At 45.0% G+C, this 22,908-nt stretch overlaps 1 protein-coding gene across 1 annotated transcript in view; it reads left to right on the top strand.

The window, feature by feature from the left end:
• The window catches only part of RIN3 (Ras and Rab interactor 3), a gene marked incomplete at its 5' end in the record, with an annotated part of 67,534 nt that extends 45,070 nt beyond the window's left edge, over nucleotides 1-22,464 (top strand). Inside the window, 5 exons of the mRNA XM_082001059.1 lie at nucleotides 3,662-5,146; nucleotides 7,605-7,913; nucleotides 16,491-16,622; nucleotides 19,983-20,146; nucleotides 22,103-22,464. Coding sequence (XP_081857185.1) covers nucleotides 3,662-5,146; nucleotides 7,605-7,913; nucleotides 16,491-16,622; nucleotides 19,983-20,146; nucleotides 22,103-22,411 — 2,399 coding nt within the window. The 3' untranslated portion in view covers nucleotides 22,412-22,464. The remainder of the gene's footprint in view (nucleotides 1-3,661; nucleotides 5,147-7,604; nucleotides 7,914-16,490; nucleotides 16,623-19,982; nucleotides 20,147-22,102) is intronic.
• Between the last annotated feature and the right edge of the window lie 444 nt (nucleotides 22,465-22,908).

Here is a 22,908-nt window from a genome sequence, read left to right as displayed (position 1 = left end):
TGCAGAGTTAGCTCACTTAGAGATACTCAGTAGAGCACCCTGGGGCTTTGGGGATCTATTTTGGGATCTTCTGCATTATACCTCCCAGAAGGCATGGGCAAACCCCACTGGTTTCAGTTCAGGAAGCTTTGTTGAATTCAACCAGTGGATTTGCCTCTAACACTTTCATCATCCTCTATTTTGAATATGTTCCAATTCGTCAAAGCATCTTTGAGTTTGGGTGTCCAGCCAGTACTTATTGCTTAAAGAAAGCTGCTTTGCAACTTGAGATAGCAAGTTGTAAACTCATTTTATTATAACAAGTGTAAACATTTGGATTAATATGTAAGTATATCATGATTGAGTCAGCAGAGGAGATCCTGACTCAGGCAGGATCTCTCCCGTACACTGGTGGTCATAAAAGTGGTGATGCTTGAAGGTTTGCTTGTCACAGCACGTTGCATGCCAAGAAAGTTTCTGACAACAGAAAAAAAACAGCTCTCGTGTAAAGATTTCCTGGGAGTTGATGCTAGCTTCTTGGAGTGGCATGCTGTCTCAGTAAAGTCAAACAGGCTGAAGTAGTGAGAGATGCTGCTTACTGCTTCCTGGAACAAAATTTCATGGGTACACAAACAATAACTGCTGCCTGATGTGGCACTCCCAAAGGAAATCTAGCTTTGTTTGAAATTATTCTATGTTGCTTTTTATTGATTTCAAAATTTTATGTTTTTTGAGGGGGTGGAAGTATGATGTCTACCTGCATGCCGGATTGTTCTGCAAAGGATCTGGGTTCTGCAAAGGATCCGGCTGTTAGGTATTTTGTCAAAGAGGGTGTTCTGCATGCCCACAAGTCCTGATCTCACAGGTACAGAAGGCATCTTAGCAGGAGAATTAGCATGATTGCACTGCACAAACAGCACATACCATCACAGACATGCCAAAGTGTCAAAAAACTACCTAATTACCCCTCCCAGAGTTTAAGCTAAGGGAAGAGCCAGGACAGCAATGGGAGACGATCAAGCTGCCTTTCCTGCTATATGAGGCAGTGTGGCTGGGCTGGGAAACACCCTCTCTGAAGCAGCTGTGTAACCCTTGGTAAGACCACCTCATCTGGTTCTTCACAGTCTGAGTCGAGCATTGCATTTTCTTGGATAACTGTGTGTTATCCTGACAACTACTGAGAAAAATAACCAACTTCCCTTTTGTAGATTGGTTTACTCACCATTTCCTCAGCCCTTAAGACTTCATAAAATTATATTCTGACTTAAACAAGCAACTTCCACTGTCTTGCATTTGCTGATACCCAGTAGAGTTGAAGGAAATCATACCCCAGACAGTCTCGGATGTGAGGGGGTTGGCAACGTGATGCTATTATGTGCAGTTGCATCTGCACATCTATTCCCAAATCCTGTTGTCAAGAGTGCTCCTGTTCCTGGCAACACTTTAATTTTAAGCTTCTTTGTTCTCCTCCCTCTCATGGTAGGAAAACAGAGAATAAAGCTCTTCTAACCTCAGCCTCCCTAAGAAAACATGGTGACATGAAGTCGAATTGGCCATGGACACTAGCCTAGGCTGCGAGAGGCTAAATTGGCAATTTTATGCTGCTGGGAACGGAGAGGCATTTGGTTCACCTGCCCATGGCTTACTCTGCACCTGTGTTACAGAAACGCCTGGTTAGAGGGAGCGGAGAGGCAGCGAGGAGCCGGCTCGCCTGTCCTGCCCTGCCTGCAGCACCTGCACCTGCTGGAGGGGAGGGAAGGGGACAGTGCCTGTCCCTGGGGCGGCTGGCTGTGTCCCGGGGGGCCACATCGCTGGCAGAGGGAGGCAAGGCCAGCAGTGGGGTCAGGGCACCAAGGGGGAAAGGCAGAGCCCCACAGAGGACAGGCCATGGCAGCGGCAGAAAGAAGGTGGCTTTGCCAGCAGTGGCGTGGAGCTGGCTTGCAAGCAGGAAGTTGTCGATAGTCACAGCTGCACTCAGGAGCAAAACAGGAAGAAGTGGCCTGTCTTTGGGGATGCAGTGGGCAAGGGAGAGATTTTATCTGAATGTGTTTCACCTCCAAGTTCTGTGTTGGCTTTAGTTGAAGGTTTCTTTGCTCTGTTTTGACTTCTGCTATGACCTTCCTAACTAGAAGTCCCTTTCAGCTTTTCTGGGGTGCTGGTTTTTAGGAAGAGGCACAGACAGACCCTGCCCAGGGCTCTGGCCAGCTCGGCCCTGTGCCCCCTTCCCCGTGATGGGCTGGGGGCTATGCTGGTACAGCCAACAGGAAAACGGGGTCCTGGCAAGGCACAGCTGAAGGCACAGTCCTGAGGGCTGTACATGGGCTCCACACCGAGGGTCATCCCATGCTTGTGCAGCTCCATCCGTCCCCTCTTGGGCCCAGCATGTGATGATTTTGCAATGGGACAGGCTTGACACCACAGGACAGGGTTCAGGCACTGTGTGGCACCCCCATTCATGTCTCCTGTAAGTCCACCCAGAAGAGTGTGCTGTCGGTGTCAGCTCTGTCTAGGGACCAGGCATGCTGCAATAGTTTTTTTAGTTATCTGCATCCTTGTGTTTACAGTATTCACTATCTTCCCCTTGTCCCTAAATCTGCAGGCATCTATATAGTCCTCACCCAGACAATACCTTCAGAGGTTTATACTCTTTTCAGAGGTTTATACCCTTTTCCTTAGTCAGAACACATGGGATTTGCAGGATCCTGTTTCCTGATGCTTCCAATAGTGGCCTCTGGATTAGCAGCTCTGAGAGTGATTAAAAGCTATCAGACTGGTAAGGCAAGCAGGTTTGAAAACTCACCTCTGGGGGAAAGGAAAAGGGTTAAATGTGATACTGAATCTATTCAAAAGATGTACAAACATTTTGTAATTTTGTTAAAACAAGTTATTCAAAGACAAATTCTACTAAGAGGTTTGTGACATACAGAAATGACTACTTGCATCTGAAACACCATCTTCCTTTTCCAGTCACAGTTGATACCACTGAAGTACTTAACTATTCTTTAGTCCTTCAGTATACAACCTTCCTGTGAACACAGTCTTCTGCACCATCTTTCCTCTCTTACACCTGCAGGCAGGCAGTCTCAAGGCAGGGTGCAAACAGAGAGTGGGCATGGCTATGGATAATTGTCATCCAGAGCTATAGATGTTAATGGTAATTTTAATCTGTGGAAAGTATTTAAAATCATCTTCATCTGATGTCTCTTGTGCTCCTGGTGCTCCTCCTGCATATCTCAGCCCTGCACCTTCCCACAATCAGCAAGTGGGAGACAAAACTCACCTAGGGTCTTCACGCCCTCACCTCAGGTATCCACAGCTATTTGCATTTGGGAGGGCAGTGATTACTGAATAAGCCATAGACCCCTTTTCACAATCATTCATATTTGTTACTTGTACCTTCCTGCTCACACTGCATCAACTGCACAGCATTAACGGTTTTCACTAGATGAGTGTCCTAAAATTGGCAAGAAAGAAGTTTTCTGGTGAAGCTTCTGAGCTTATCCTCTGGTTTGAAGCATCTCACACACACATAAAATAGGCAACCCTTTCTTCACACTGTTTTGTGCAGAGGTGTGAAAGCTTGTGTACCATTTCTTTTAACAAAAAGTAGGACTTCTAAATACCGTTAGCAGCTAAAATTGTCTCAAAGCATTTTTTCATTCTTTCTTTTTTTTTTGGACAGATTTCTGGGATTCCTCCTTAAACCACAGAAGAATAGGAGAAGAGTTATCCCATCCTTCAAAAGACTCCGTGTTCAGCACTGCCCAGGCAGGCAGTTTAAGATCTACACAGTGTTTTGCAAGTAGCACAAACCACTGCTCATGTGAAATTGAGCTGTCAATAGGAAATGACAGGCTGTGGTTCGTGAATCCTATTTTTATAGAAGAGTGCAGTAATCCTTTTCCTCCAGATGTACCTCCTCCTAAAAGCCCTGCTGTGAGCACCGATCTCCCCCCTGCAACCACGCTTGCTGAAAGGAGGTCTCCCCGCCGCCCCCCTCCACCTCCACCTTCTCACGCTCTTGTTCAGAAATCTTCTCTGAAGCTTGTGCAGGATCCCATGACTGCCTGTGAAGAAAATGAGCTGTTGCTTCAGCCACTAGAAAAGAGCATCAAGGAAATGAAAATTGAGGGCGGTGACAATAAAGAAGAAGGGAAGCAGAGCTACTCAGTCAACGAGCCCTCAGCAGTGAGCCCCAAGAAGGGCTCCCAGCCCTCTGTCCCACTGCGGAGGTGGCTGTGCGAGAGGACCTCAGAGGAGAGCTGTGTGGGTAAGCCTAGAAGTTGTGAAATGCTTAAAGGGGAACAGACAGAAGAAAAACAAGACACAAGTACAGAGAGCAGAGGTAAAAGATCGCTGTGCAAAAAGGCTATAGAAATGCCTGGGGAGGTTCCTGAAAGGGCTGTATCACAGTTTCAGGAGACAAAGCCCAAACCTGCAGAGAAGAAGGAGGACATGCCTGAGATACAAAGCAATGCCATTGAGAAAGGAAAGTCACCTCCTATCCCACCACCAAGAAGGAAGAGGCTTTCCCAGGTACCGAGGATCCCCAGCTCCTGCCAGTCAAAGCAAAGAACAGTGGCAAAGACGGCCACAGACACGGCACAGGCTTTGTGCAACAGCAGTTCAGCTACAATGGCAGGTGGTGCCACTTGCACACACACCAAGACTGAACCAGGACATGGCTGCAAATCCGTCAGCTCAGCTGAACTGAAAGGTTCTCATTCCTCCCTGGAGGTCCCGAGAGGCAGTGCCATGGCTCAGGCATCAGCGTCTGAGCCAGACTCCTACTCTACCAGCAGCACAGAAGATGACCTGGAGATGCTGAGTAGTTCATCGGGTAAAAAGACACACTCCGTGATCTTGGGCAAGACCAAAAACAGGCTGTCCTTTGTGAGCCTGTCCAATGTCTTCACAGTCTTTTTGTCTAGTGACAGGAAGCTGCAGAAGAAGATAGTGGAGCTGGCACAGGACAAGGATTCATACTTTGGCAACCTGGTGCAGGACTACAGAGTGTACAGTTTAGAGATGATGGCAAAGCAGAGTTCCAGCACAGAGATGCTACAAGAAATCCGGATGATGATGACGCAGCTGAAGAGTTACTTAGTGCAGAGCACTGAGTTGAAATCTCTCATAGACCCAGCCTCCTACACCGAGGAACAGTTAGGTAGGTGACTGTGCTTTACTAATCCTTGGGCAGGATTTGGGAAGGTGAGGAGGCAGGCAAGATTATGCAGACGCAAGTTGTGCTTTACAGAATTATAAACCATCTCCTAAAAGCTGAGAGGTGCAAATTGAAGTGTACTCTGTGGTTGTCAGCACTTGGAGGAGCAGCTGTAAAAGCTGGGAGACCAATGAGGGGGAAAAAACACTATGAATGTTTTAAAGGGAAGAGTTTAAGCAGAAGAGATGTGTGTTTGTGTGTGAGACATATATGTGCATACAAACATACAAATACAAGTGTGTGTGTATATATATGTGTGTCCACAGGCACACACGCACACAGAGCTATGTTCACTGGAAACACAAAGGGCCAACTTCCCCTTGCACAGCTGTGTTCCCCATGGCCTTCCATGTCCACTGCCCCATGCTTTGCAGTGAGCAGAGAGAACTCCCTGCATGTGGCAGCCAGATCAGGGGTCAGTCACTGTCTCACAAGGAGGGACAAGAACACAATGATTTTGAGTGGCAGGTTGGAGGAATTGCTTGATCCCGCTCTCTTCTCTTCAGAGCTGAGAGGCATGGAAGAGCTGCCTGCTGCAAGACCGCAGCTGGCTCCAAAGTGCAGCATTTACCTCTCTCTGCCATGATCATAGTTTGCCTTTGGGGAGGAAAAATTATATTTTTGGCTGTTTAGAGGTGTTTTGATGGTTCATATTCAATGTCCCGTGAGGGAGTAATGTGTTACTCCCCTCCTTGCTAAGAAATGGACTGGCCTGTTTAATGTACCTTCATGAGGGAATATACAAAGAGCTGTAGGAGTTTTTATCCCAGTCAAAGCCATACAGCCAGAAAAAGCGTACATGCATGCACTCACATGCTCTTTTGGCTTAAAACTATTTCCCGAGGACCTGAGAACCAATGCAGTTATTTATGAGATCCCTAAGTTGGTTTAAAGCAAGCTGAAGAAGACTCCCAGCACAGAACATGGCCAACCACAGAAGTGACCAGAGGTTCCAGGGGATCCTGCAGCTCCAATAGTAGGTGGCACCCACCTAAGTGGTGACCCAGGACCCAGAGGTACTCAGCTGTCAGTCTCAGCAGGCCCTGCTGACTTCTTTCTCACCAGCAAAAGCCTCACATGATCCTGCAGTTTCCTCAGCAGAACAGACCTGCTGCCAGCCTCTTGCAATAATGAGGAGAGGGGAGCTACAGTTTCACTTCTCATGCACCTCATGTAACACTTGCAATTTTTGCCCCAATAACCCCTTTCTTCAAGGCAGAAGGGGTGTTCAGCACAGAGTCTGTCTTGAATCTTGATTAGGGAAGGTGGAGAGGAGGCAGAAAGAAGAAGTGTCCTTGTTCTGCTTGGTAGAGCTGCGTATGTGGAAGGATCCCCCCACCTTCACACAGACACGCCTGGTTAGATCTAGCCCTGTTCACTGGCAGTTCCTTAAAAGGATGATATGGCCCAGTCAGCCTAGGGAGGACTGCCTTCTCCTGTGGAGGACAGGGATTCCCACCGTGGAAGATTTATGATTTCAATTTGTCCTGCTTCAGGCCGTCTGATTCTCTAGATTCTTTAAGATAATTGCATTTTGTTTACATAAATGCTAATGCTCTCTGTTTCATTCCCCACTGACTGAGCGGATGAACTCTTTTGCCAGTGACCTTTTTGCCTCAGTGCAGGGGTAACAAGAGGTTCCCTTGCAGTCCCTCTAGCTCTGCCTCTGGTTTCTAGGAGTCAGACAACAAACTTTCTCACAATCTTTCATGCTTCCTTTTGTCTCCTGCTAAATATTAAGCAAACACTCAACCCACACAGATTATTTTCTCATCCACAGGTGGCATAAGAGGTGACTTAAGTATCAGTAAGTTAGAGTCACTTGAGCAGTAAGGGTGAGAAACTTCTGACCAGATTTTGATGCCTGCCTCTGAGCTGGTGACTACAATCCCTGTTCAGTCACTGCGGAGAAAGAGTCTCCTTGAGGATGCAATTGATTTCATCCCAAAGTTAATGTCTCAAACAGGTCAGAGGGAGATGTCAGAAGGGACATGAGATGAGTCCCACCTAGGCATCTGCAAGGGCAGGGCTGTGAAAAGAAGCACAGTTAGGTGAGGTTCCTCATCTCTTCCTAGAGTTGGCTTTCCTGCTGCCTGAAAATACCATGCTGGTCAGCCAGGAGTCAGGCAAAGACAGCAGGGGCTGCTGGTAGCAGGGGCTCTCCTATGGCTCCAGTGGCAGAGACCGTGCATTGATGTTCATGTCAAGCCTGTCCAGGACTTTTGGAAGGTGTTGGTAATTAAACGTTTACTTTCTGGGTTGTAATTTCTATTCCCTGCTCACAGCTAGTACAGTAGTTCATCAATAACCAACTGCATGTTTTCTGAGGGGTTTTACTTGCACTTGTACTATTGTGTTGATTATTTATCATGGACTTCCGTGATCTCCCTTCTCTATGCAGATGTGATTGCTGAGACGGCTTTGTACAAATGTGTCCTGAAACCTTTAAAAGAAGCCATTGATTCTTACTTAAAAGAAATCCACAACAAAGATGGATCTTTACAGCAGCTAAAAGAGAACCAACTTGTGATACAAAACACAACTACCACTGACCTAGGAGTCACAACCAGTGTACCTGAAACTGTGGTGCTGGAAAAGATCCTTCACAAGTTCACAACCATGCACAAGGCCTACTCCCCAGAAAAGAAGATTGCCATCTTGCTGAAGTCCTGCAAACTCATCTATGACTCCATGGCTCAGGGAAACCCAGGTACAGCACTCCTACTGAAATGATATCCCTCACTGGTCCTTCTCCATGTATCAAAGGAACAGGATTTATGATACAGTTGATGTGGTAATATTCAAATTGGAAGTAACAGTGATGGTTGGTGTGTTTGGTATCAGCTGTCCACAGGTTGTATTCAGAATGGGCAGGTTGGTGACTGTGAAGTTCTCTGCACTAACAACAGGTATAAGATGTTACTTGGTTAACTTTAAGCTCTATAACTCCAAAAACCAGATGTCTGTAAGCGTGTGTTTTATGGGTAATGTCCTGTTTGCACAGGTCTTCACACAGCTCTCCATAAATCCTCAGAGCTCTGTCCAGTTTGTAGCAGCTTAATGGTAAATTCTAGGAATGGGTCTTGGAGAAAAGTCTCCTGATTTGGCCTTTACAAGGTTTTGCCTAAATTGAAGAGGAGAAGCAGAATGCTAGTACTGTTTGTTATTAATTCCTGATGCTCCAGTAAATTCCAAAACCGCTACTATGCTGCTTTGGTGTGAGGAAGTATGTGCTCTGAGTATAAATATAACTTGGGCCTCAGGCCAACCACTAAATGCACACATTAAGCCCTTGGCCTACAGACAGGATGCATTTTTGCAGATAGACCAGGAAGCCCCTTCCTCCAGGAATCTGCCTTGCCAGTTTAAGAGCTTGGTTTGTATAGTGGTGAGCTGATGACCAGCCATGCATAAATTTGGAGAGAAGCCAGATATTAATTTGCAATAGCCTGCGGTTGTTCAAGAACTTACAATCTCCAAAGGTGCTTTTAGCTGTTCTGCTTTATTTTGTACTGACAACAGCCTTGCAGCACTCATACTGGAATTGTTGTGGCCCTTCTGAGCCTCACTTCAAGGTCATCCCTTGGACAGTATGCAGCAAGGTTCAATGACCAATCTAGACACATTAACAGCAGAGCAAGAAGCCACCCCAAGGCTGAGCCTAAGCTGCAGGGTGGATAGGACCTCTGGATTTGGACACATGTAGGGGAATTTGCTGGAACTTTGTTAAAACAGTTGTATTAATTTTGAGAATAAGTTTGGAATAGACCAAAGACTTGCACGCCTCATTAAAACCCACATAGGAGACATGGTGTCCTTCCGATGCTGGTGGTACGTTATGAATCTGTCACACCTCAGTTAACTCAAGGCTGGAATTTCTCTGTTGCAGGAAATGCCGTTGTGTCATTTTATCTAACAGAAATTAAGGGTCAGGGAAATAATGCAAAAAACCCCTACATGTGTTAAAAGATTGGTGTTCCTGAAATCAGAGGATTTCATTGTGGTTTGCTATGCTAACCAAAGTGCTTCATTTTGGCCAGCTCAGCTGTTTTCTCATGTTGAATACTACTGCAAGAGGAGTGTGGGTCAGAAGCTGACTTCACCCCTGTGCATCCAGTTTCCTCTCCAGTATATATGATCAATGATGCATATCAAGGCCTGGTCAAAAGGAAACTGGCCTGGCATTAAGGAAATGTACCCCTATGAATTCAGACCAGAAAAATAGGTTAAGGGGAGGAGAATGCTATAGTCAACTCCCAGAAGACAGTGGACTCGGAGAGAAATTGAGTGAAACGTCCCACTGAGAAGTGAAATGTGTGAAACCTCTTCAACAGAATGAACTGACCCCAGATCACTTTGATTTTCCACCTGGCAAAGACAAATGTTCAGCAAACTGAAATACTGTTCTGACAGGGAATTCCCATCTGGTGGTGTGCCGAAGAGTGGTGCTGCAGGCTGCCCAGACCAGATTTCAATGGCAGTTCTTCTGCTCTCTGCCCATCTTGAGAGCAGCAGCCCAGGGCCCCTTTTGCTTTCAGCCAGCCCTAAGGCAGCACAGTGCTCTTCGCACAGGAAGAGCAGAGGCCATGCTCAGCTTCCTGTGCAATGGTCTGTTCTTCTTTTAGCTCCTTTTACTCACTGCTGACTTAGTGACTTCCCTCCTCCTCCAAGATTAGAGCAGGTGGAACACAAAACTAATCATTCCCCTCTGTCAGAAAAGTTACCTCTTTGGTAACATGATAACTACATATGTTGTCCGGTTTAATTTGCAATTTGGTAGCTCAGGCCAGGTCTTTATCACCTTTAGGCTGACCATAAGATGAGCTGACCTGAGAATACGGTTTCATATCTCAAAGCAACATCCAAATACCACCAAATCAAGCACCTTTTTTTTTTTTTTCCAGAGCCTCCTGAAAACACAAGTTTTTTAACATATTGAGACCCATGTACGGCAGTCCAGGTTCAGCCAGGGTGTCCAGGCAGATACCAAGGTTTCTTTAAAACTAGGGATAGGAACATCTGTGCCTGCAGTACTGCCCATCTTTGCACTGCTGAAAGAGTCATGAAACTTTGAAGTCAGCTTTGACTGGCTCCATGTATATCAGAACGTTTTAAGAAAGGAGGAATTCTCTGGTTTAGTTGCAATTCATACTACATGACAAAATCTGCCTGAAAAATTGGCTGTGGTTGAACCCCCTGATACTTAGACAATGAATTGAATGGGGGAGACCCTCAGCTGATTTAAACTAACATTTCTCCCTCAAGTTGAAGGCAATCAACTTGTGAATCTGATTCATCACAAGGAATCAGGAAGACAAGTTCAGAGTCTGTCAGTACCCCTTTCTCCCAATAGACCTCTGAGTACAACTACAAGATACAGATCTATGTTGAAGTGGGACTCATCTACAGCTACACCTAGCTGTAGGTGGCCACAGATGGGTCTCATATCTAGCTTCGCATTATAGGCAATGGTGACTTAATCGATGGAGTTCAGTTGATTCATCTGGCTAGATGTAGGTGTCTTTTTTAGGGTGAGATGACTCATGACAAACTCCACTGATGATATTGATTAGTTCATCACTGGCTATAAAAGGAGTTTAGAGGTACTGGTTCAGATGTTCACATGTACAGTGTGGGCAGTGGTATTAGTAAGTGAATGGTCCCCAAAGGCACAATTATGACAGCATTGCGGTGGCTCACTGAGATTTTCCAAGTTCTGTGCAAACTTAAATAATAGCAATGTGTGCCTCCAAGAGTGTAACCTACAATCAAAAAATATGTAACCTGCCTCCTAAAAGCACTAGGAGTAGTTAGTAAGAATAATATGTATGAAAAGAATAAAAGGAGTAGAGTTTGGAAACCCACCCAGCTCCTGCCCTGCAAACTGACTGGCATTTTTTTTATCTGTGCACTAGACAAAGTAAGAGGCAGGACTCACAGGGAGCCGCAAGCTCCCAACTCTCTGACTGCTCCTACATTTGGAAGGCATGGCCCAATACCCACAGGGAGAGTTGGGCACGTATCTCATTTATACAGAAGCACTGTAATCTTATGTAGAAAAAACTGCATATTATTTATCTTTCAGAAATACCTTTACTCAGATAAAATGTCAAAAGTGGATTATGTGGTAAGCATAGAGTAAGAATCTCTGCTTTTCACTCCATCAAAAACAAAAGTGACACTTGTGGAGCGATAAACAAGACGTGTATCTGCACTATGCATGGTGTGTACTGACAGTGGTGAGCCTGGAGCTCTCAGCCCTGTGCTACCGGGGAGCTGCCGCTCTGAGGCAGAAAACTGATGGAAAAGCAAAGTTAGCAGAGCAGTAGACATTGCTTTATGGAGAAATACTGTGTAAGGTAAACAGGCGGATCTTGGTCAGTCCATGAGTGGGGAAAATCAGTTGTGGAAAGGCTCTAAGCTTAAGCTGGAAGTCTGAAAGATGGGGAGACTGCTTTCAAAGGACATTCAAAAAGAATGAGCAGAGGAACAATTTTCTTATATTTTTAACTTGTGGACTACCTAAGGTTATGAAGCTTCTTTTTTTGAATATCTTTGAACTGCACAGGGAGCTTGCATATAAGTTCAAAACAGCTCTGTACTAGTGATGGAGTTGGCTAGGTGACTGGCCCTAAACCATCTGATTTAATAATTTCTATTGCATAGTTTTGCATGGCTAATGCATAGTGTGCTTTTGGAAGAAGAGGAAAGATAGGATATATATTCCATTGGAATCTTTCTCTTCTCTAGCTTTTAGGATGAAGTTTGTCATTCCCCCCATAGAACTGAGCAGCTGAATATTAGTTGCTTTGATGCACTCCTATATGACTCTGCAGTTGACAAACGCATGGACATGAAGCAGTGTATCTTCAGTGGGATAGCTGAGCCTATGAAAATGAAATTGGCCTCAAATACTTCAGCAGCCACTGTAGAACTGATGCTGGAAGTTCCTAAAACTAAGTCAGAGCAATCCCACCATGCTGCTCACTTCTGAGAAGGAAAATAAAGCTATACATAACAGTTCTGCTTGGTTATCTTTAGGAAGAGGATATCTGCATTTAAGTTACTATTAAAGAAGGCTGATGGACTAGAGTTTATCTTTTTAATGGCTAGCACAATTGCTAGATTTGAATTAAAGAGCCAGTTCAGATTTTTCAAGGGGAAGAAATTCCTCTGATCTGTAAAACATATGTTTTTGAAATGGATTCATGCTGCCTGCATGTATTAACTCTCTCAATTCAACTACACCATAAATTGGATCTTACTGAAGTACTATGGGATGGACAAGAGACAGAAAAATGGTAGGGAGAGGAAGGATGGTCACACTCTTTTCTTCTGATCTTGAACAAATCTCAGTTAACTTTTCTGTACCTCAGGTTTCCCAGCTATAAACTGAGGCTAAAATTCATATTTCCTGGAGACCTGCTGCTAGACCTCATTCCAGTGTTTGTAAAATATTAGAGCAAGATGCAGAGCATCATCACTGTCTGCTGGTTGTTGGAATATACAACAATATGGAGGGAAAAGAAATGCATGAATGAGTTAAAATAGGCTGTAATTTCTTTATGGAGGCTTAGGCAGAATTCCAGTTGCTTTAAATCATATATTTAATTAATACTTATTCCATTCAAGCACTGCATCCCAGCCAGGAGCTGACGTTGTGTTCGCTTTGCTATAAACATAATAGGATGAGTTTGTGGCAGAAGAGAAGGCTTATTTTAAGCTTCTTACAGATATTTATGAAATAAATGTTTCCTGATCCTGCAGGGAAGAGGGGGAAATCAAGCAAGTCATATCTGGAGTAGGACACCACCACCTTGAACAAGCAGACTCAGTCACAGTGTCACTGAGACCACTGGCAGGGTCAGAGGTAGATTTAACTTTGTCAGCTGCAAACATGCCCCTCTGTGAGAGATCACAGATGGAGCTAGACATGCAGGCCAGGGAGCTTGGCTCTGGCCCAGATTGAAAGTGAAGCTGAGGAGGCAGCAGCCTGCAGGGAACATCCCTGCTGCAGCCCCTGGACAGACGCTGGTTAGTGCCCTGATGCCTTTCATGGTGCAGGGAGCTGAACAGCACCAACCTCTCGGGTGTCTTGGTTCACAGGCATTGTTTCACATATCTTTGTGCCTCCTGCTTCTGGTCATATCTGAGTTGCTGACAGCACCTCTTGTCCCCATGGAGGGACTGAGATACAGGACATCTCAGGGCCATACTTGGTCTGATGGTTGTACATGTCTAAGCTAGTCCCTGTGCCTGCTCCAAGACCAGGAGAACAAGGGGAGTTCTGAGTCCTGCCCTCTCAGGCACTTATCCTTGGCTCCATGAGCAGTCAGTAGAGAAGCTGTTGCAATGTCTACAAGGAGGAGGCACAATATACCGTGCCTGACCTGCCCTAGGCAACACTGGAAATTTGTGGCAACACATAGAGTCAGAGATAGATCCTTGACTAGCTTTGCTTTTGTTGACACCTATAGCTCTTGCTGACTTCAGCTTTAGCTAAAGAAGTGGGTATTTAAGAATCAGGCTTCATATTCCCACAAGTGGATTAAAATGATGTCTAGTAATTTATGCACGTTATGACCATACAGCATATGGAGAATGTGTACTCTTTCCATTATTGCAGTCAGACATCCCTACTCTGAGCTTATTAATCAAAAAGAAACTGTATATCAGATTTTCATATTTAAGCCATATAAACAGCTGGGAGTCCAATAATATTTCTATGAAATCTTAAATTTGAGAAAGATTTATAACAAGGGCTGGTGGGCAGAGCAGCTAAATCAGCTTATAGCAATGAGATAGACAGCAATGAAAAAGAATGGACTTGGTGCCTGCTTGTACATACAGCTACTTCTCAGCCAATAAAAAAGATTTTTTTTAAATCTTAAAAGAAGAGAAATTCTGTAGGACTTCTTGAAAAGTGTCCTCTAACTTTCATTTCAGTTGACATTAGAAGTTGATGGCTAGGGACATGGAATTGTTTAGTTCCAAGTTTCTATTTCTGCTCTGCATTGGTTGGTCAGTCCATTGGCTGGTTGGTGATCTTTTTTGGTGACATTTTATTTAAAAAATACAGCATTTTTTTTTCAGTGGGTAGCAATTCATGTTGTGGAGTAGCGACTTTACTGAATGCCCTAGCAGACACAACATGGATTGGTCATGAAAATGAAGTGGTAGGGAAGAGAAAATTCTGCTATCTGTGTTGCACTAGAAATACCTTTGCCTTCAGGAAATCAGACGCACCCAAGCCATGCCACTGGTCAGTAACTACTGCATCACAAAGAAAAAGTTTTAAAGAAGGGAAAAAAATGAGCCTTGCAAACTCTTTTGTACTTCATCTTCCTTTACACTAGTTTTATACAGAACTAACTCTGTTGGCATCTGATTTACTCAGGTCAAAAGGAGAACAGGGCTTTTCTCTGTGCAGTTTTTCCAGTATGTTTTCATGTCTTGTGTCATCTTTTTTTGCTAGACAATATTAAATAGCTATGATATTAAGCTGCTTGTATTAAGGTGATATGTTTGACAGTAATGAATTGGACCCTTCACAGAGCTGAAGCTTTCACAGAGACATAAGCCAAGGCAACAACAAACAAACAAAATATCCATACAGATGTTAATGAAACAATAGAGTCCTTTTATAGTTTGGTTGAAGACCTAAGGGTGTGTCATTTAACTAAAGGCAGCTGTAATAAAGCAAACAGAATTGAAAGCGTTAATCCAGCTTTCATTAAATAGTCTATGTTGTGGAGTGTGCGGACACTGTTAGAAACAGACAGCCCTGACAGTCTCTCATCCTCCAATACTTTGTTTTAACTGGATCAACATTCTGTTCACTAGATATATTACTGCGTTTATTTTAAAGCCATACTTTTTTTAATCAGGGGCTAAGCGCATGTTTATTTGAGGCTTCAGAAGAGTATCTTTCCTTGCCAGTGGAGAATGTGCGTCAGCTATGAATGACAAAAAAGGAAAGCTGACTCATGGCAAAGATTTGAAATAAGTCAGTGGGAACGTTTGAGAAACAGGAATTTATGCCCTACCATGGAAGGGCATGTGGACTATGGGCCAGAAATGGCTAGGGCATAATTTTACTGAAGCAACATCAAGGATAGCTTTGATTCTTTGAGGTGAGGCAAACGGTTCTCAAGTGAGACATGGCCCATGAAACCAACATGTCCAAGGGCTCAGGCAAGGAAAACTGCCCACTGTCAGAGGGAGGACATTTAAAATGAAAGCAATCTGGGCTTAGGTTAAGAGGAGTGGTCAACCCTGAACATTGGGAAGATAGGCCTGTTAAGCAACTTGTTATTATGGATTGTCCATGTTGAATTTATGGCATGTTGGTAGAAAGTGAAAGCATCTTTAAAATAAGAAAAGTTGTCCTTGTGTTTCTTTGCCATTTGTGTAGTGAAGCTTCAGCTTGGATTTTATTTTAAGTAGTAATTATTTATGATGACTGTTAACATGTACACTTTTTTGCCGTCAGAGATTCCAAAGAACTCTTACAAATTACATATAAGATTATGTTGTTGAATTTTTGATATCAATGTTTTAAGCACAGGACATCTTGAGCCCATGAGGATCTGTTCCTGTAGCACCTGCTGTACACCATGTCCAAAAACTAAGCTAAGTCCAATGTGAAAGGCTTTTTGTTTTCTTAGTTAGACACCATGGCTGGAAAGATGCTTCCTCTTAGATCCTAGCTCTTGGGAGACTGTTTTAATTAGGAACATGTAGTGTGATGTTTTCCCTTCTGAAGGAACATAAACATGGAAGTCCTCAGTCCTAAAAACCACTGTCTCAAATTAGTTTTTCTGCTCTTTGGTCATAAACATAGAGCGAACCTAAGAGAATAAATGCCCCTGATACACGTAGACAACTTTGCTGCTAGTATTGAAAATGTGAATTGTAGTCTTGATGGCAGTGTCGAATCAGAGGGCCGAGCTGGCAGCCTTTGCAATCATCAAGGATTGTCCCTTGTCTGTGATCCATAAAGTTTAAGTTTCTCCTTCTCCAGTTAATAAAGAATGGCAGAAATGGAGCTCACTAAACATTTTCAAGCTCATATTTTGGGCTTGAAGCAAATTTACTTACTTTTAAAGTGACCTGACTTTCCCTTTTTCAGCATTTTTTCTTTGCTGGTGCTTTCAAGCTTTAACTCTTCAGATAAAGTAAGCTGAAGTCTGCAAAGGACACGCTGGGCGAGAAGCTGTCACTGTTGTGTGAGAACGTGTCTTTGTGGTGAGTTTATTGGGACCACTCTGTGTTTCTCTTTGCTCAGGGAAACCATATGGTGCAGATGACTTCCTCCCCGTGCTCATGTATGTGTTGGCCCGCAGCAACTTGACGGAAGTCCTTCTGAATGTGGAGTATATGATGGAGCTCATGGACCCTGCTCTGCAGCTAGGGGAAGGTAGAGTACAGTGTTTGCTCCTGGGATATTCACTTTGGAAATTACGATTTACCTTGCTTCAGCGTTTGTGAAAGTGGGGCAGCAAGGCTCTGGCTAGGCTTTGTGGATAAGCTTTGGCCAAACTTTTAAAAGCTGACGCTTTATAATTATTGTCAAGCATTTTAATTTTTTTCAGCAGTGCAGTGCCCTTAGACACCAGCTAGAAAGGCAGGGACCCCGCAAAACTGAGAACTGAGTTGCTGGACTACACATTTAATGAGACATCTGGTGTTCCTTGGCCCAAAGGCTGAAAAATTAAAAGTTCTTTTCCTAAAATTAAACTGCCACTGCAATGTGTTGTACAGACACTTTTATTTATTCTCCAATGAGAAAAAAGCACATTTCTTAAACTAGGACCATATATTCCATGAGAGGATCCGGTTTTGGATGTGAATAAAGCCCTCTGCTATTAGGTGGATTAACACTCCAGGGAACTGTGGGCCTTTAGTTTCTTAAATATAGGTTGGGAAGCAAATGCTACTGACAGTGACAGGGTTATGCACTCTGAACTAGCAACACAGATCATTTTTCACCAAGTAGTCACTAAACCAATAAAATGGGTTTTGTTTTAGACTTTGTTTTGGTACGTTCTGAGGTTCTAGAAAGGGGTCCTGGATGGACAATAGCAAACTAATTTTATTTATATTAAATGAACATGTAAGTCTGTAACTAAGAGCATGTCATCCCTGCACAGTGCAGATGTGGGCAAAAGTATGCACTAACAGAATGAGCAGCAGCAACACAGCTGTATTAGTGAGGGGTTTCTGCACAGGCTAATTTTCCTGCTGAAAAGAGTTGTTAGCAGAAAAAATGTTAGCCTAAGCATAGCATTTTGCTGGCATAACTAAGCTGGTTTTGGTGACCACACTGCCCACAGGTTCTTCATTTTGAAAGGGCACATGACCGGCCTGGTTACTGAAGTCAGCTGCGTTGGGGAGCTCAGGCTATTGAAGGCAAAGCTGCCTGGAAGTTCTCTTAAGTCAAAGATGCAAAGACTGTGTGAAATGTGTACTTCAGTCAAAGGGGCAAAATTTTGTGAGGGAGTTCCAGATCAAACTGGCTAAATAACCACATCAGAAAGGAGACTGAGAGTAACTGCAGATACAGAGAATGGAAAAAAAAGAACGACTCAGTGAAGACAGCTCTGAGATCGCAAAGCTCAGGGCTAAAATGGGAACTGGCAAAAGTCAACTTGAGTTAGGCCTTTCAAAGTTAAATGACAAAAGGTGATTCAGGCACAGAAATAAAAGGAAAAAAGGAAAGCAGAAGTGAGAAGACTGTGAAATTATGTCAGGGCAATACACAAAATCATTCAAATCTGGCCTCCAAATTAAAAATTTACTTTGAATGAGTTTTATAACAAGTGATGTTTACTACTGGGCCAAAGGCAAGGACAGATAATGGGGAATGACTGTGTTGAAATGAAGATACTGGAAAGTGGAAGAGAAATAAATTCTTAAAGAAGATGCAATGAATTCCTGTCATGGGGGACTGGGAGATCATCCTCCTTGGATTCTGAGGAACAGGTACACCAGGTCATGGGTCCTATCACCGGGACCCCTGAGACTGCTAGAGCAGGAGAAATACTGAATGACAGACAAGGGAGAATAGTAACTATATTTAAGAGGAGAAAAGTGGCACTTGCAGGCTTGTTAGCCTGTTTTCAGCAGCACTTCGTGGGAGACAGTAAAGGAAGAGTCTTTTTGGTGTATGCAGACCTATGTAGCTATGGGACATACCTATGGGATCCACCCTAGTACAGAAAGTCAAATGGCAATGTCTTGATCTCTCCTCTCCTACACCAAACTTTAACGGTGCTTTAAAAATACTGCTCTTAAATGATATGCTCTCTTAGCCACCATGTACACGACCAGCCATAATGACTGCGGAGCTCATTAGAGCCTGACGAAGGGCTAGAAAACCCCAGGCGGGCTGGTGCGAGGTTTGGGTGATGTTGAAGCGCCATCTAGAGGCAGCTGCAATTATTGTGAAACATTTTAAAAACGGGGAGCTTCGCCCAGCTGATGGGCAATTTTAATTTCTCCCTGTTTTCCTGGCACCCGGCGTGAGGGGAGCGGCAGCAGGGGATTGCAGAGAGGCCGGGGTGGTGGGCCCGGCCCGGCGTCGGGGCTTGCAGGTGACACCGGCCGCCGCCAAGGCCTGGCCTCTCGACCTGCTTCAGGCCAGGCATGCTCTCGCCTGGAGGCCCGGGGGACGCGTCCCCATCCCCGCTGCCTCTGGGACACTGCGCTGCTGCTCCAGCAGCTCCGCAGGCTGAGTCCTTCCCTCTGTCCAGAGGAGACCCTGGCCCAAGCCTCTCGCTCGTCAGCGGAGCTAAGCCCGGGAGGCAGCTGGGAAAAGGAGCACTTTTAATTGACCCGGCGCTGGGGCCGTGCCCTGGCATGGGGCTGCCCCGCAACCAAAGCAGCAGCTTCCTCATATTCAACTCGGTCCTTCTATCAGGGCCTATCTTCATCTCTGTTGATGAAGCCTGTTCTTACCATGGTCCAGCTGCTTCCCTGGCTGCTGCAGTTGGTTATTTATTACCTGCTGCAGCCAACACCACAGCAGTCAGGGAGTTTCTGAGGGAAAAGGACTGGTTGTGGGCTTTTACCACTTTATCCCCTGTTTCTCTGCTTTACCAAGATTTATCCCACAACTCTGAACAGTCCAGGAATTACTCTCAGCCAAACATCTGAGCTCCCTGTCTAGTTGATAGAGATGGGGGGAGTACAGTGTAACTTGTCCTTGCAGGTCTGAGACATCCTTCAACGGTGCTGAGCCCACAGGGAACCTGGGCTCTAAACATCTCAGCAATGTAGCTGGAGTTGGAGGGGCTGAATCCAGGCCTCGTACATCTCCTACAGAGCATGCTACAATTCTTACTGTTTCCTTGCATTATGGGGACTGCTCAGGAGCCCAAATTACAGACCTGTTGCACTGGCCCTGTTAAACACAACAAAAAGATGGCCATGCCCCAAAGAATAAACCATCTGTGGTCAAAGACATTGGTTTGGGTTTGTTTGTGAAAGCAGCTTTCGTAGTAGTTTACCTTCAGTCTTGTGTTTCCTCCTAAGGCATCTACGGCCCCAGCAGTCTGGGCAGTGACATTGCTGTGAAGCAGAAGGGGGTCAAGGATACTGGTTGTTCAGTCTCCTTTCTCTTGGGTTACATCAGACACCCCTGCACTCCCTGCAGTGAGGCACAGGCAGTGCAAGTGTTAGACAGCCGCTACCGCACGGGCACAAGCAGGCAGGATGGAAGTGGAAATGAAGGGCTCGTACTGGTGTGACGTTTGTACAATACCTTCTCCTTTCGCAGGCTCCTATTATTTAACCACCACCTATGGGGCCCTGGAGCACATCAAGAACTACGACAAAATCACCGTCACGCGGCAGCTGAGCACGGAGGTGCAGGACTCCATTCACCGCTGGGAGAGACGGAGGACACTGAACAAGGCCCGGGCTTCCCGCTCATCAGTGCAGGTAGCTGGCATTATTTTCTAGGTTAAAAGCCTGGAAGGTGAACATGCTCTCTCCATACTTACTGATTTTCAATATGATAATTATTTTAAAACAAAATTAACCCAAATCACTATTCAAAACAAGAGTACATATGGTGCAAGATTTCCAAAGCTTAAAAAAACACACCTCATTTGAAATACATCTTACTTAGAAAATGCATTTTGAAATCCTGAAGTAGCCTCATAACCATATAATTTTAAATATGACTGCAGAGTGATTTCATTGTTCATTCTTGAAGGAAGCATGCTAGGACCCTTCGCATGTGGAGAGTTGCAGCGGGGAGGCAGGGAACCCCTCTTCTCCATCACCCTTAGGGCCTGGGAAAATCATAGGCTAAGCTGAGGATATGCGAGCAAGCTGCGCAGGGGCGGTTCCTAGATGGGGTAAAGCTGTAGGAGGACCTGAGACATCCCTCTTGTCAGACAAGCATCTTCCAGAGCCTGGCTTCTCCTGTCCAACATCAGGGAAGACCTAACAAGATCTGGCTAGCTTTGAAGGCCATTGCTGTGTACGGCCTGGCGAAGACCTCCCCATACACCAGTGGGAGAGGGTCCCAGGAGGGATGGGTGCTCTGGGCCTCCGGCTGTGGTGAGGCTGGGTGCAGGACCAGCCGTTCAGGGTGACCTGCCAGCCCCATGGCCTATGATCAAATTGTCACCCACAGGGAGGCAGCAAAGGCCACATCTCAGCCTTAACAGAAGGCTTCTGTGAAGCCTTCACAGTGCAAAACTGAAAATTGCCAATGCGGAGGGGAGAGACAGGGAAAAGTCTCCTGAGGGGGAGGCACAATCCATATAGCCCCGTGAAAGCTGAATATGTTTCCCATATTGCAGTCCAAACAGTCCCTGATGATCTCAGAACTTATGAGTAGTGGATGGGATACACCAAAAATCCATCCAGCCCCTAGAGCTGCTCTGGCAGTAGCTCATAGGAAGTACCTAGCGAGCAGCATAATAGCTGAGCAAGCAAATGTCACACTTCCCCAGAAGATTCCCACCACCTCCACCAGCATAAGGGCTGTTTTCCATTCCTTTGAATGAGGGGTAATATCAGAGATGTGCGAGCCCATCCTGGTGGAGGTAAACAGCTTCCTGATGTGTTCAGCGTGCTCCTGCACATCCCTCTGGCTGCCTTAACCATCTGCAGTGATACTTCATAAATGCAGTTTGGAAACCCATAGTCCACATATCTGGCAAATCTCACTTCTTCTGGGGAACGTGGGTATTTTCTGACCAAAGTGGCTGGGAATTTTTTTTAACTCTACGGATACAAATTAAACACGCAGGTTCCACTGTGACCAAAAACTCTCTAGATTCTGTTCCTCATGAGTTTGGCAAAAGGAAAGTCCTCCCAACAGTCATTACTGCCTGAAACAGCATACAAGTAAATCAGCCTCCTCAGCATAACTTCTTCTTCTGTATCCCTACTGATGGAAGGAATTTTGGAGGACACGCTGTCAAGGTGCTGTTTGGGTGACAGTGGAGTTACAAGGGTCACTGCACAGCCAGCCCTTTCCTGTTTCTGTGAGATGCCGTTTTCAGGCCAGATCTCTGAGGTTTTTGGCTTGTTATTCTGGTCTGTTACTTCTTTGCGTTCTATTTCTTCAGGAGCTGTGGAAAGGTGGGAGAAGGAACTGTTGCAGACTGCTCATTAATGACATTGACCAAAATTGGAAAAAAGCTTTCACTTATGTGTCTTTACAGGGCTAATTATTTGGTTAAGCGTTTGTTAGTTTAAGTATTTGCTGATTTAGAGCTTGTTCATCAGAGGGGAGAAAGGAGAGAATAACTGGGGCATTGGAGGGTATTCGTGAGTGCTTAGGAGCTTGAGGCAACTAGAGCTTTGGGCTGAATTCTGCCTCCATTGGTCCCAAGTCACTATGTTAACTGCAAGATTTAACCTCATATTTCTCTTCAGGACTTCATCTCCATCTCCTTTCTGGAAATCGGTGCTCAGTCAAGAACTCTTGCTTCCCGGAACGACACCACAGCTGAGCAGCTGAGCCAGCAGTGTGCTGAAAAGTTTGAAGTCTCCCATCCCAAGGACTATGGACTCTTTGTTTATGTTGATGACCAGTGGCTGCAGCTGGACAAAGATGCCGTTCCTCACCATATCAAAGCCTTCCTGCTGAAGAGTGAAACCAAGAAAGATTTCCATTTTATTTATAAACCAATAGACCATAAAACCCCACCAGTTCCAATTGTCAAAGAGTCAGAATTTCCCTAAGGATGGTGCTGCTCTTTTGTTGTGTTTGCTGTCATCCTGGAAGGGCTGGATAGTTTATCTCATGAGATCCCCTGGTATCTGCAGACCTCAGAAGGTCTGTGGAGTGTGGCCTTCCACACAGGGCAGATGTGCTAATTGTAGATGCTGTCTGAATACAGGGAATTTCTCAGCAGAGTTCATTTGTGGAAACAAAAGGAACATTCAGGAGAACATTCATCCTCTGGAAAACTTGAAGTATCAAACCTCAGAACCTCCCGCTGGCAACCAGCTGATGTCGCAGAATGTAAACGGACAGTGGAGAAAATCCAGAGATCTTGCAAAAAAGTGGACATTTACTCCATAATAAATTATGGCAGGTGTGAATCATCTCTGTGCACAAGGCCTGTGAAAGGTCTGCACACACCTCAATGCTATCTGGAGGTAAGACCATGTTTACGCCTTATGCTATCTGTTGACCCAGTTTGAATAAACTGAGTCTTGTCTGATGTATTGAGTGG

Source organism: Phaethon aethereus (genome assembly GCF_964289735.1).
Source record: "Phaethon aethereus genome assembly, chromosome: 5".
In the NCBI taxonomy this organism is placed as follows: Eukaryota; Metazoa; Chordata; class Aves; order Phaethontiformes; family Phaethontidae; genus Phaethon; species Phaethon aethereus.
This window is presented reverse-complemented; position numbering and strand designations above follow the sequence as displayed.